Source organism: Bicyclus anynana, chromosome 8 (assembly GCF_947172395.1).
Source record: "Bicyclus anynana chromosome 8, ilBicAnyn1.1, whole genome shotgun sequence".
Classification (NCBI taxonomy): Eukaryota; Metazoa; Arthropoda; class Insecta; order Lepidoptera; family Nymphalidae; genus Bicyclus; species Bicyclus anynana.
Genome location: NC_069090.1, coordinates 17,792,067 through 17,806,162, shown reverse-complemented (window position 1 = coordinate 17,806,162; position 14,096 = coordinate 17,792,067). Strand labels below are relative to the sequence as shown.

Genomic DNA, 14,096 nt, shown 5'->3' with positions numbered 1-14,096 from the left:
TCATACGGAAACGGGAACCACGTAATTGAAACCGCGGGGCGTCATATAGCGGCATTTCTGAGACTTTCAGAAATTTTGTATTATCTCCGAAACTATTTAAGTAATTAACATACTGTAAAGGGCAAATCTTATCTCTATAATATCCTTGTGATTATTAAATAATTTATTTTGATAAGGATTTAAGTTTAGTTGTGTAAATAATGACGTAAACTTTAGTTTAAAATTTAAAATAATTTATTAAAGTACTAAAGGTACTATATCTGTTAAAATACAAAAGATAGATATATGGTGTCGCGGACTTTTTTGTAGAACTTTTAAAGGTTCAAAAAGCCTCCATACATTTATTTCAGTTATACGCAATGGTTGAGGCAGCGCATGCGATTAAGTAAGATTTTCGGTCCGACCTGTAAGAGAAAACCCGCGATAACTCAGTAGTTATATATGATAGAAATATAAAATATAGCCTATAGCACTCCCCGATAACGTAGCATTCTACTGGTGAAAGAATTTTTAAAATCGGACCAGTAGTTCCGAAGATTACCCCATTTCAAAGAATTGTTACAAACTTACAAACTTTACCTCTTTATAATATTAGTATAGATAATCAATACTGAAGACATTTTTTTTTTATTTTTTGTTTGTCTGTCTGTCCATATTTAATCACCGGGCATCACGCTGAAACTACTGAATCAATTTAAATGAAACTTGAGACCATTATAAGTTTTATAGGATACTTTTAGTCGGGAAAATGAACTCAGAAGGGGGTGTTCGTTTGGAAAGTCTTTCATTTTTAAAGTTACATTAATTGTAAAAATTGGTATATACCAAAAAATAATGTCATTCAATATTTTTCAAAATTGGAAAAAAAGGATTAAAGATTTTTTATTATAAATCGTTCATGTTTTGTGTTTACGTGCAGTGGCACTAGATGGCGCCACTCACGTTTTAGATCGCGCTATGACTTGTTCATACTAGGGTATATGAGGCAAGCCATCGGTTTGCCAAGTTGTTGGTGTTCTCAGTTATTGGTGCCTACATTGTTTGTTTAAATAAACCCAACACCCATCGAGATCAAGCCGTAGTTTCATTTGGTGTGACCCGCGGCCCCGGTTCAATAGTGCACGGTGGGTTTGGGTGCTCCGGCCCATACATTGGTCCTTCGAGCCGGATATCTGGAACCGAGGACATTTTTTGGAGACAAGTGGTCACTGGAGACCACCCGCCGTACTCGCAGTGGATTGCTGCAGAAACCGAGTACGTAGCACCGACGGAAGGCGCCGGCAGAGGGCGCCATCGGCGCTAGCAGCGGACTGATGACAAGTGACAGCAGAGGACATCAACCACAGATCAACAAGGACAGGAGTTCAAATCACATTGACAGCTGTCAATGTGACACGTGAGTGCAAAAGTGTCAAGTGTCAAAAGTGACGTTTCAAATTTAATACTATTAGTTAAAGTAAATTGAACTTTATTTCTTTAGTGAAAATAACTTTGAAATTTCAAGATTGAAAATAGACTTTGAAAGATAAATTAGAGTAATTTGTTAAAGTAACTTAGAATTAATTGCATGTTAATTAAGACTTAGAATAAGTTCACTAAAAACGAGGGAACGGGGAACCTATGCCCGATTTCCGCCAGAGTTAACTAAGTGTAAAACACTTGTAAAATTTTTAAGAAAAAATATTAACTTAGAAGATTTTTGGTAGCAAAAAGACTTGTAATTTTTTGTGATTTGAAATTGGAACATAGAATTATTTTGGTTAATAGAATATTTTGTTAAATTTGTTGATATTTGTGAAATACACTTTGTTGTTTGTTTATAGAACATCATAGTAATTTAGTTTGAGATAATTTTAAGTTCATTTTTCGGTTTAATTTCAATTATAATTTAATAATTTGCAGTATTTATTGATTTGTTAGTTCAACCATGGAAAGTTTATTAAATGTACAATATGAGTTGCATAATATAATTAAAAGGGGGTTTTCCAATTTTAAGAAAACACCAAAGGACAGACTAAATTGCGAGTATATAGAAGTTAAATCAGAGAATTTAGAACATGATTGGTTAAGTTTTAGGTCAAATAACACAAAATTGTACGAAATATCTGAACCAGATGTTTTATCAAGTAAACAGTATGTCCAAAATGAAATATATGAAGCTACAGAAGATATTTATTTGCTATATAAATCATTATTAAAAAAAATATTGAATCAGTATTCTAAAGAACAACCTAGTAAGGAAAAAACTATTGTATCAGGTCAACAGCAAGATTCGTGGGTAAAATTACCAAAAATTTCCATTCCCACATTTTCTGGTAAATATTCGGAATGGACCACATTTAGAGATTTATTTTTGGCCCTAATTCATAATAACGAGACTTTAGATAGTGTACAAAAGCTACACTATTTAAAGTCTCACTTAACGGATGAGGCCGAACAACTGATTCGGCACACTCCGATTACGGGAGCAAATTATAATCAATGTTGGTCACTTTTAGAACAACGATATAATAATAGAAAGTTCTTGGTAAACAATATTTTGCAACGTTTGTTTGGTATTAAACATATAAATTTGGAATCAGCGTCGGGTCTAAAAGTACTAATAGACACCACCATAGACTGTTTAAATGCATTAAAAAATATTGATATTGATGTGAGCACATGGGATATTATTATCATTCATATAGTCAGTTTTAAATTAGATCAAGAGACTCGAAAGCAGTGGGAGCTACATATTTCGAGCTCAGTAGATTTGAATAATTTGCCAACTCTAGATCAGTTCAAATGTTTTATTGAGAATCGGTTTCGTGCACTAGAATTCGTAGAGTCAAGAAAATCTTCAGTACAGCGGACCAGTGGTAACAGCTCCAGACCAAAGGCTTTTGTTGTGACGAATGAGTCAGATAAACTTCGTTGTGAATTTTGCTCAGGTAGTCATAAATTATGTTTCTGTAAAAAATTTGCAAGTGAAGATGTAGAAAAACGACGCGACTTTGTAGCAAATAACTCTATCTGTTATAATTGTTTGGGCAGTAACCATCGAGTTCATGAGTGCAGAAAATCTGGAACTTGCAGAATCGACAATTGCAGAAAACGGCATCATTCACTTCTGCATCCAGAACAGGAGAGCCAGAGTAGAGCTACCAGTTCAACAGCAAGAGAACCAGTTGAGAGTGCTAGAATTACAACTAGTGCTGAACCAATCGTTTCCTGCTTATCAACACAAAGAAGCTCAAATAGCGGACAGGTTTTACTTGCAACAGCATTAGTAAAAGCCGAGTCTGAAACTGGAGATCAAAATATTAGAGCACTAATAGATCAAGGATCACAAGCCTGTTTCATAACCGAATCAGCTGTGAAACGGTTACAGCTCAAAAAGACTGCAGTAAGCGGAACCATAACGGGACTTGGAGGAGATAGAGCTATTAATTCTAAACATTTAGTGTCTATTAAGTTCAAATCTAGATTCAATAGAGGTCGTAAAATCGAAGTAACAGCATACGTATTAAAAGAAATCACTAGTTATCTGCCTGAGAAAAGAATAAATGAAATAAATTGGATAGAACTGCAGAATCTCAGTTTAGCTGATCCACATTTTAATAGGCCTAATAAAATTGAGCTATTGTTGGGAGCAAATGTGTATAGCCAAATTCTGCAGGATGGCATTAAAAAGGATCCAACAGGCAATCTTCTGGCACAAAACACCAGTTTAGGTTGGATTCTGACAGGCAAGGTGACATGTCAAAACCAGTTCAATAGTAATAGTCTGGAAAATATATCGGTCTTACAAACTGATATATTGAAAGGAAATGGAAGAAATTTACAGTGCAAAAAGTATGCTGACAGAGGAAGAGCTGAAACGAAAAAATTATATTTAAATATAATAAATATTTAAAACACAACAAAACAAAAAAGTTAACAGGACATCAAAGTCAAACAGAACAACAAGGTCAATCAAGACAACAAGATCAAACAGGACAACAAGGTCAAACAGGACAACAAGGTCAAACAGGACAACAAGGTCAAACAGAAACAAGGACAAACATAGATCAGTTATACAGTCTCACTAGGAAAACAGGTCAACAAGGAAAAATAGGACAACAAGGTCAAACAGGTCAACAAGGTCAAACAGGACAAAAAGTCAAAAAGGACAAAAGGTCAAACAGGACAACAAGGTCAAACAGGACAGTTAACAAGGTCAAACAGGACAAGACTTCAAAAGAATAGGACATGCTTAACAAGGACAAACAGGGCACACATATACAGGACAAAAATAACCAAAAGATCAAAGGATAAAGGACAATGAAAAGTTCTAGAACAAAAAAGAAAAAATAGTATATAAAGGAAAAATAAAGGTACTTACCTTAGACCGAAGTGAAGATCAGTTTACTTACTCGGATAATCTGCCGGATATGTCATCTGGACCTGAAACAAAAGGATCAATATTATTAGTTACATCATATCTGTACAATCTACTAGGATCAATAGCAACTTCAAATTATGAAAGCAAAATTAATTATTAAAAAGCTATAGCTAGCAAGATCATTTGGGAAGAGTTAATGTTGAAAGAACTACAAAATTAATGGTTCACTTACCGTAGAGAACTTGAACAACTTACTGCAGGACACGTCCCCCGATGGTTGAGTGATCCAAAGACGAATGTTACCCCTGAATTATATATGGATTCTGCAATCCTTCCCAGTTAGCATGTGTAGCCGTGGTTTATTCAAGAATAGATGACAAGGGGGAACTATTCACATTTCATAGTATCTTCAACGAAAATCGAAGGAGACGAAGTCGTAGCACAATGCTTGTGGCTAGACTTTAGTTAAGATAGCGAAAGTGTTGGATGTTCAAAAGGACATCATTCGAGCGTGGACTAATTCCGCTATTGTTCTCGTCTGGCTAAATACCTAAATAGTTAATTTGACAGTTTCAATTTCGAGATCATAGGTCGAGGAATCTCATATAAAATGCCAAAGGTAGAAAAGGTTAAGTCGGAAGCAGCAATTAGGTTACTTGTCAATACAGTTTCAGAAAATATCCTGCCAAAAGGTTTTATCTATATTTGGAGATTCATTTACTTCAATTCGAGAGCCTCTGGTAGCTGTACTGGAGAATAACTTAATGTTAAACGTAATATTTTCAACGATATGGCAATTTATTCAAAGCTTTAGAAGTCCTCTTTTACAAAGAGGGCCTGCCCCCTGGCAGCTAGTTAATAGGTCAAATTGTGGAAAAGCACCCACGTACTGATAGTATAACCCGTGTGATCGCTATCAAGGTGAACAATACTACTTTCAAAAGGTCCTAAAATTAATATAATGCAAAATTTATGGAAAAATCAAATAAAAGGAAAGTTCAAAGTCAACAAATTGATAGTAATAGTACCGAGTAGTGTAGTTCATAGATCATTTTTAAGTTCACCTAAAATTTAGCATTAAATTTAGTTAATTTTTTTAAGTTCAAATTCATTTTTAAACTTTAGTATTCTTTTCAAACTAAACTTTAAGAGTAAGAATTGTAAGATTAAGAAGTTAAATAAAATCAATGTTTAAATTTAAAGTAAATAATTGATGCTTTGATGGTTGTATATTTAATTCATAGATCAATTTTAAATTAATTTGTAATTTAGTTCATATTTCCAGTTCAAATTCGTTTTATAATTTACTATTCCATTCAAAGTAAATAACTGATAGTTGTTACATAGTTTGTAGATTTCAGTTCATAGATCAATTTTTATTTAACTTTATAATCTAACAGTTTAGTTCATAGATCAATTATTAAGTTCATTTTATAATTTAGTGTTAAGTTTAGTTCATATTTCAAGTACGATTTATTTACAAGTTCAAATTTATTTTTTGTATTAATTTTAGTTCACAGTTCAATGAACTTGAGCAGTTCAATTATAATTTTTGTATTAATTTTATATCTCGTTCAGTAAAATCTGAAAAATTTGGAATGTAGGTCAGTAAAGTCAAACCTTGTAAACTTCTCACCAAGAACATTACATGTGGTCACGGTGGGCGGAATAATGAAGGACATTTCGCCACTAAATGTCCTTGGTGGGCGGTATGTTTACGTGCAGTGGCACTAGATGGCGCCACTCACGTTTTAGATCGCGCTATGACTTGTTCATACTAGGGTATATGAGGCAAGCCATCGGTTTGCCAAGTTGTTGGTGTTCTCAGTTATTGGTGCCTACATTGTTTGTTTAAATAAACCCAACACCCATCGAGATCAAGCCGTAGTTTCATTTGGTGTGACCCGCGGCCCCGGTTCAATAGTGCACGGTGGGTTTGGGTGCTCCGGCCCATACACTATACGGTAACATATCATGCGAAATCCTACTAATAACTATCCTAATAAAAATCAATAAACGCGAAGGTTTGTATGGGATGTATGTTTGTTACTCTTTCACGCCTCGTATGTTTAGTGTGGCCTCTGCTACTGAACCGAATCACCTGAAATGTGAAGTAGAGAGATTTTACTCTGGATTAATACATTCATCCCGGAAAAATCCATGGCTCCCGCAGGGTTTTGAAAAACTAAATTCCGCACAGACGAAGTAGCGGGTGTCCGCTAGTTATAAATAGAAGGGGGAGAAAGTTTACGAGTTTTACGCAGGCGGCTTCAGAAGTGGCTTTCTGTAATTTCAAAATGACCATATTGTATTAAGTTGTTTTTTTTAAGGGTTCCATAGTCGTCAAGAAAACATGTCCTAGTTTCGCCATGTCCGTCCGTGGTTTAGCGCAGTGACTTACTACTAGAAAGCTGTAAATTAACATGAGCATAAAGTCGTAAAATATAATCTTGAATGTTTTTTTACGATACCGGCCCTACGTGTAAGGTGGGGTTGAGTTTTCTTACTCGTTTATTTCATACTGTGAGATATGTTTAGATAGTTCTTTGAAAGATACGAGGGGGTCTTCTACCAACATTATTCGATTTAGGAATCAGTTTAATGTTAGGCTTTCAAGAGCAAACATTCGAGTCTAGTGTCCCCACGGTCCCCACCTTCTACCGGCTAAACGGTCGTTTATGGATAAGTAGTGTTAGATTTTTAATTATTTAAATAATTATAAATACATAAGACAACATATAAAAACTCCTTCTTCCAGATAAATGTTTTAATCTGTACTGTTTATTAATGATAATGGTTTTATTCTGAGGTTGGTAGGGTATTGTGATACATACTCTATGTAAAAGAGGCGAACATGCGATTATGTGGCGTGAAGTTTATTTAATTAATGTATTATCCATCTACCAAAGTAACGATTTGTTTAAGAATGAGTAATAAGTTATTTGAAATACAGTTTATACATTCCAGCTTGTGTTATTTTATTCCATTGCTTTTATCAGAAGTGAGAGTACCTACGAACACGATGTCATTACCTACATTAAAGTCGATCTACAGAAAGAAAATGTAACGGCATTTAAATGAAGTGTGAATTTGGGAAACAGTGGTTTACATTACGAGAAATGCGATAAAAATCATACGTGTGTACAACCATTAAGTATGTATACCACTGACGGCTATGGGACGCACGCCGCACTGGTCCCGGTAAAAGTATTTATGCGATGTCGGTTGTCGATGCTTACAATATCTAACAAGAATGAAGAAACGTAAACGTAACACACTTATACCATGTTGACGATATTTATGAGCAAAACAGTCAAACAGTCCAACAGCACTCATAAGAGGATATTATTTGAAAAACTGCGAGAGAACAGAGAAGAACGTGTAAATTAATAACAAAATACAAAGATGCATGTGTGGTGTTAGCTGCAGAGTATATGAGATGGAATCCTGTTGGTTTGACGGATGAGAAATACCAATGATGTCTAAATATATTAAACTAGGTGTCTGGTGAGTTTTATTAGTTTGATTAAACAGCCTCATAAATTATTCAGTTGTGACTAATATGAAATAAAATTACAAAGAATAAATAATCACTAGGTGAAACTAAGTATGGTTGATAGGTTGTCAGTTTGTCTGGCTTATTGTCAAAACATTTTTGTTAGATGACTATATCTAGGAAACCAAAATCATTTAAGTGAAAAGTACACACACACACACACACACATACACACTGCTCAAGAAATTAACGTATGAAGACAGACCACTCTAGGGTTGTTAGGATGTAGGACACTGGCATAATGTAATATTGAGAAATCTTAATTATAGAACTACATTACATCCGTTGCTGACATGGGACTAAAATGAATTAACTAAAATATTGTTTTTTTTTGTGCCTGTAACTTCAAACTATACATTTGTTATATGTGAGTTTTTATGACTGAATAACATAAAAATTAAAAATATATGAAGTTTTATGTAATGGTTCAAGTATTATTTTAGGCCTTGATGTAGGTACCTGATAACAAGTTTTGAGACAGCTATTACAATATTTTCAGATAGGATTTGCTTAGATATATCATTATGTAGATTACTGTATGTACTTAATATAAATTTTTTTAAATCTTTTAAGAAATTGGATTGATAGATTTCTTGAAAAATAAATTTGTAGTTATGTTTGAAAACCTATTTAACTATTCAAGCGTTGACAACATGCCTTCAGCCTATTTAGTATAGAACAGTTATTAACAATCTGCAGCAACACAGTAAATGATTCTTATCCATGAATATTATTATATTCGGCTTATCTACAAGAGTACTAAGAGATATTATGATATTCATCTTAATGAAATCTTATAATTAATTAAATTGGAGATTTTTTTTTAGGGTGATATTAAAAAGTTACTTGTGTGACAATTGAGTAATAAATAATTAATTATAATAATATCATTGATCACAAATTGTCTTAGAGCCCAGTCTGTATGGACTTCAAGTAAAGAGACACAGATTGCCATAAATAGGTTGTAAAATATTTGTCTAAGACATATTTTGACAGTTTTGTGGGTGGGTGACGTTGGGCTCTCTTTTCATTAATGGTCATGTGCAGATGTATAGATTCTACATACAAGTAAATTAACCATACTATTGCTGTTGTTTTAGATTCAATCAATCAGTTTATTATTTGCAGATACACTAGTGTATTTAATCCATGTCTCATTTGTTTATTTCTAGCATTTTATTAGATTGCAACATTTTGTATAATTATGAAAATTAGTAATTATTATGGGGTTGTGGTTAGAATTATATATTCGGATGGTTACAATGATATGTGCATAAGGTTTTAACTAGGGTATACTAGTACACTAAAGGTAAAAAAAAAAATTAGAAAATTCCTTGGCCAACATATTAAGTGGTATAGGTTTTGAATATAGATTTGTATTGGGTCCTTAGGTAGTCAGTACATTTGTGCATCTACAAAGTGCACGCCACCGAGTTGTTGGTACCTGCATGCAACTGATGGGTGGTCTGCATCAAGTATGAATCAATATAGAGACTTAAATCATTACATCAGTAAAATAATTAATGGATATAGCCAAAAAAAAAAAAAGAAATTTAACAGAATTAAAAAAAAAAGAATATACTAAAATTAATGAATAGGTAAAACCTCTGATAGCAAACTAGAGGTATATAACAAAGGGGGTGGTCTGGTCTAAGACAGGTTTATGCTACTATTATTACAAAAAAGGGGGTAGTCTGAAGATAATTATACAATACATAGTCAAATATCATCTTTTCTTATCTAGTGATAACTACTAGGATTGGATTACATACTAAAATTATTACAATCATAAATCGCAATATTTTCAAGAAGTCTTTATTATCATTAAAAAAAAAAAAAGCATTTCTTTAGGAGAAAGAGTCTTTTGTCTGAATTAAAGTAAATTGATAGATTAACACATGTTTAACATTTTATTTCATTTTATGTACCGGGTCTAAGGTTCATTCAATTATAGACTGATTTTCTCTTGGATGCTAGGTATGCTAGTTATGTTAAATTAAATTATTTGTCAAACAAGTATGATATTTATCTGAACGATTAAGTGACTGAGCTATGTGATACTGTGTGAAAATATTTGATTACAGATCCGAGATGCATGGATATTGATTGATGAATATGGGATATATGAGATTCTCATGATAATCATCGGGTTGAACACAGCCCTATTCGACAGTTGACCCAAATCACAAAGATGAGAGAAGTTACACTATGTATTGATAACACACGATTTAAATTTAGTATTTTTATTTATGATATGATGATATTATAATTATGTATTATATTGAGAGTTATTAGTTTTGATATCATATATACATATATTTTAAATATTTGCTCACATCCATGATGTTATTCATTAATTATGACTTACTGATGACGATTTGTGTTTTGGTAAAATTTTAATATAAGGATAGATGTATTACACAGGCCGACACGATTTTCGTTGTCCAAGATATAATTATTTTTTTTCTACTGATTTTGTAGTGCTGATTACGAAATCAGACCTAATTTTATCATATCACATCAGATTTTTAGTAAAATTAATATATTCGCTAGTTTTGATTTTTCAGTGAAATTTTCGAGTTTTGGCACTCTTTCTTTGAATTAAGCGACCTCTCATGAGAAATTACTTCAGTTATAACAACGACACACCTATTTGTAACGCGTTTCGTGGAAATAAGCTGTTATAGTGCCTTTGTTAAAAAAAAATATATATATATTTTAGTTAATGGTTTTTTTTGTTGTTGGAAAACGTCTGATAAACATAACGTCTTCTATAAAGTGTCACAATAGTCCAGATATATTTTGTTACATTTGTTGAAACTTTATGATTCTAAGCAAAAACTGAAAAATTTGTGGAAAATATGTATAATAAATATGTAGCTTATTTTGACTTCAAAATACAAATAAAATCGTAGACTCTGCAGTTTGTACTAATCGTGTTGAACAATTAAGGCAGTGGACACTGGACATACAGCAAAAGACAATCTCTACCTTTTGGTACTACCTATGATATAGTGAAAGCAAGACAATCATACAGATATTGTTATTTTTGCTGTATGTTAGAAGCTTTTAAAGTAAAATTTGTTTTCCTTTTTGTAAAAAAAAATTGATGTGATAGAGTAATTGTGCAGGTATTTTTGTGTTCAAAATACTATAAATTACTGATAATTTTTACTGAAATCAAAACAACGTTCAAAAAGTATTCATTTGTCGGCCGGTGTTATCGATAATATTTTAGATAGTATTATAGTATAGTAGTGTTATGACGACTAATATACCGTTATTTGTTTTGTGAATGATTATGGATATATTTGTTGTATAATAATTTCTCTATTGATTATTACACAGCAAAATAAAATAAATAAATAAATATAAAAAGATTCCAACGAATTGATAAACTCCTTTTTTTTGAAGTCGTTTAAAAATGTATGTATATGTATTTATATCTGATTTTATATTTTGATTATCTTCTATCACATGTCATCTGGAAGTCTAACACGATCATGAAGTCCTGTAACTATATTAGTTCTGAACTTGATGGTGAGGGGTTCGGTGCAGATGCAACACATCATCTGGAAGTCTAACACGATCACAAAGTCCTGTAACTTTACTAGTTCTTGACTTGGTGGTGAGGGGTTCGGTGCAGATGTCACACATCATCTGGAAGTCTAACACGATCACAAAGTCCTGTAACTTTACTAGTTCTTGACTTGGTGGTGAGGGGTTCGGTGCAGATGTCACACATCATCTGGAAGTCTAACACGATCACAAAGTCCTGTAATTTTACTAGTTCTGGACTTGGTGGTGAGGGGTTCGGTGCAGATGTCACACATCATCTGGAAGTCTAACACGATCACAAAGTCCTGTAACTTTACTAGTTCTGGACTGGGTGGTGAGGGGTTCGGTGCAGATGCCATTAATCGATGATGACGAATTTGACAAATATAAATAATGTTTTGAAATGATGAAAATAGATAAGTTGATTGACAAAAGCTTCACATGAACATTATGTTTATTTATAATATGTATCACTCTTATTCTTATTTAACATTTTTATGATAAAAGTATATAGAAGAAATCAAGAATTTCATTATAGTTTCATTGGATTCTTTTAAATAACTTATGGGATGCTGTGTGATAATTAATTATAAAATTTTATTGTTAACATTGTTCTATTTATAGTTGATATTATAGTAATGTCATAATTTCATGATATTCTTGTGTTGTTTGGGGACAAACTTTTAGTAAGGATGGCCGAATATTAGAAGATAAAGACATTACATTTGTAAATATTACATATCGTCTATGTACTTAATGCTTTAAATTAATCTACTACTCTGTCTAAGTTAATTACAATATTTAATAAGTCTCTGTCTAGAGTAAAGCTCCCTCTTGTCATCTGGAAGCTCAGACAAATATTAGAAGATAAAGACATTACATTTGTAAATATTACATATCGTCTATGTACTTAATGCTTTAAATTAATCTACTACTCTGTCTAAGTTAATTACAATATTTAATAAGTCTCTGTCTAGAGTAAAGCTCCCTCTTGTCATCTGGAAGCTCAGACAAATATTAGAAGATAAAGACATTACATTTGTAAATATTACATATCGTCTATGTACTTAATGCTTTAAATTAATCTACTACTCTGTCTAAGTTAATTACAATATTTAATAAGTCTCTGTCTAGAGTAAAGCTCCCTCTTGTCATCTGGAAGCTCAGACAAATATTAGAAGATAAAGACATTACATTTGTAAATATTACATATCGTCTATGTACTTAATGCTTTAAATTAATCTACTACTCTGTCTAAGTTAATTACAATATTTAATAAGTCTCTGTCTAGAGTAAAGCTCCCTCTTGTCATCTGGAAGCTCAGACATACATAAGACCTACCTCGCTAGATGTTGTTTTTCGTCAAAGTACATGATTTACTTGTATGATCTAATGCGATTATAAGAACTGTCTCTGTAGAATCGAGGTTTCATAGTTATAACTTTATATTAACATAACTTTTAGTTTAGTTTAGGAATGACAAAATGACAGACAATTTTGTCGTGAATTTGGGTAATTGGACTGAATCTGGAAATGATTAAAGATTGAATTTATTTCAAATTTGTAAAAACAAGAATTAACATACCAGTTTAACTGAATTTAAGTGTTTGGATTTTTATCAATAGAATCACTATCAAAATCTGTATAGGTCTGTATTCACAATTTGTAAATATTGAATGAGAAATCTGTTAAACTATAATTATATAATTCTTAAAGAATATTTAAATGTATTGTAGGGTGTTTCAACATATTGTTAAATCAAGGTTTAAAATTAGAAAATATCTGTAATGACAAAATTGAATTTTACTACTTGTAAATCAGTGAATTTAGCAAGTAGTAATAATAATAGATTAATTGGGACTCACTTTTGTTATAATTAGAAATTATTGGAGAATTAATGAGTTGTGGTAATAAACATAAATTAAAATTTTAAATACTATGAGACATAGTTCAGTGAATCTTTATAATAATGTAATGTTAGAATTTATTTGTGTTTACAAAGTTTGAGGACAAACTTGTAGTCAGTATGGCCGAATGTTAGATTTTTAATTATTTAAATAATTATAAATACATAAGACAACATATAAAAACTCCTTCTTCCAGATAAATGTTTTAATCTGTACTGTTTATTAATGATAATGGTTTTATTCTGAGGTTGGTAGGGTATTGTGATACATACTCTATGTAAAAGAGGCGAACATGCGATTATGTGGCGTGAAGTTTATTTAATTAATGTATTATCCATCTACCAAAGTAACGATTTGTTTAAGAATGAGTAATAAGTTATTTGAAATACAGTTTATACATTCCAGCTTGTGTTATTTTATTCCATTGCTTTTAGTAGGTACTTGATAAAATTCACAAAAGTAAGATATATTGTGAAATTACAAGGAAAACCATAGATTTACGATTCGGTACAAGTATGAGGAAAAATATATCAGCTAAGTCAGAGCAAAGATATATACATATACTGTGCCTAAGTAGCAATTTCTATTTTTAAAGAGTAGGTAATAGTAGTCGACCAACTTAAAAAAACGTAGGTAGGTAATTGGAAATCGAAAATTGCATACTTTAAGTTGATAATTAAAAAGATAAAGTTTTCAGTAATAAAACTAGAAA

At 32.0% G+C, this 14,096-nt stretch overlaps 1 protein-coding gene across 1 annotated transcript; it reads left to right on the top strand.

The window, feature by feature from the left end:
- Positions 1 to 911: 911 nt before the first annotated feature.
- LOC128198296 (uncharacterized) lies at positions 912 to 13,788 on the top strand. The gene is made up of 2 exons (XM_052882792.1): positions 912 to 4,021; positions 4,106 to 13,788. The coding sequence occupies exon 1, from the start codon at positions 1,928 to 1,930 to the stop codon at positions 3,893 to 3,895; it is 1,968 nt and encodes a 655-aa protein (XP_052738752.1). The 5' UTR covers positions 912 to 1,927; the 3' UTR covers positions 3,896 to 4,021; positions 4,106 to 13,788.
- The last annotated feature ends 308 nt before the right edge of the window (positions 13,789 to 14,096 follow it).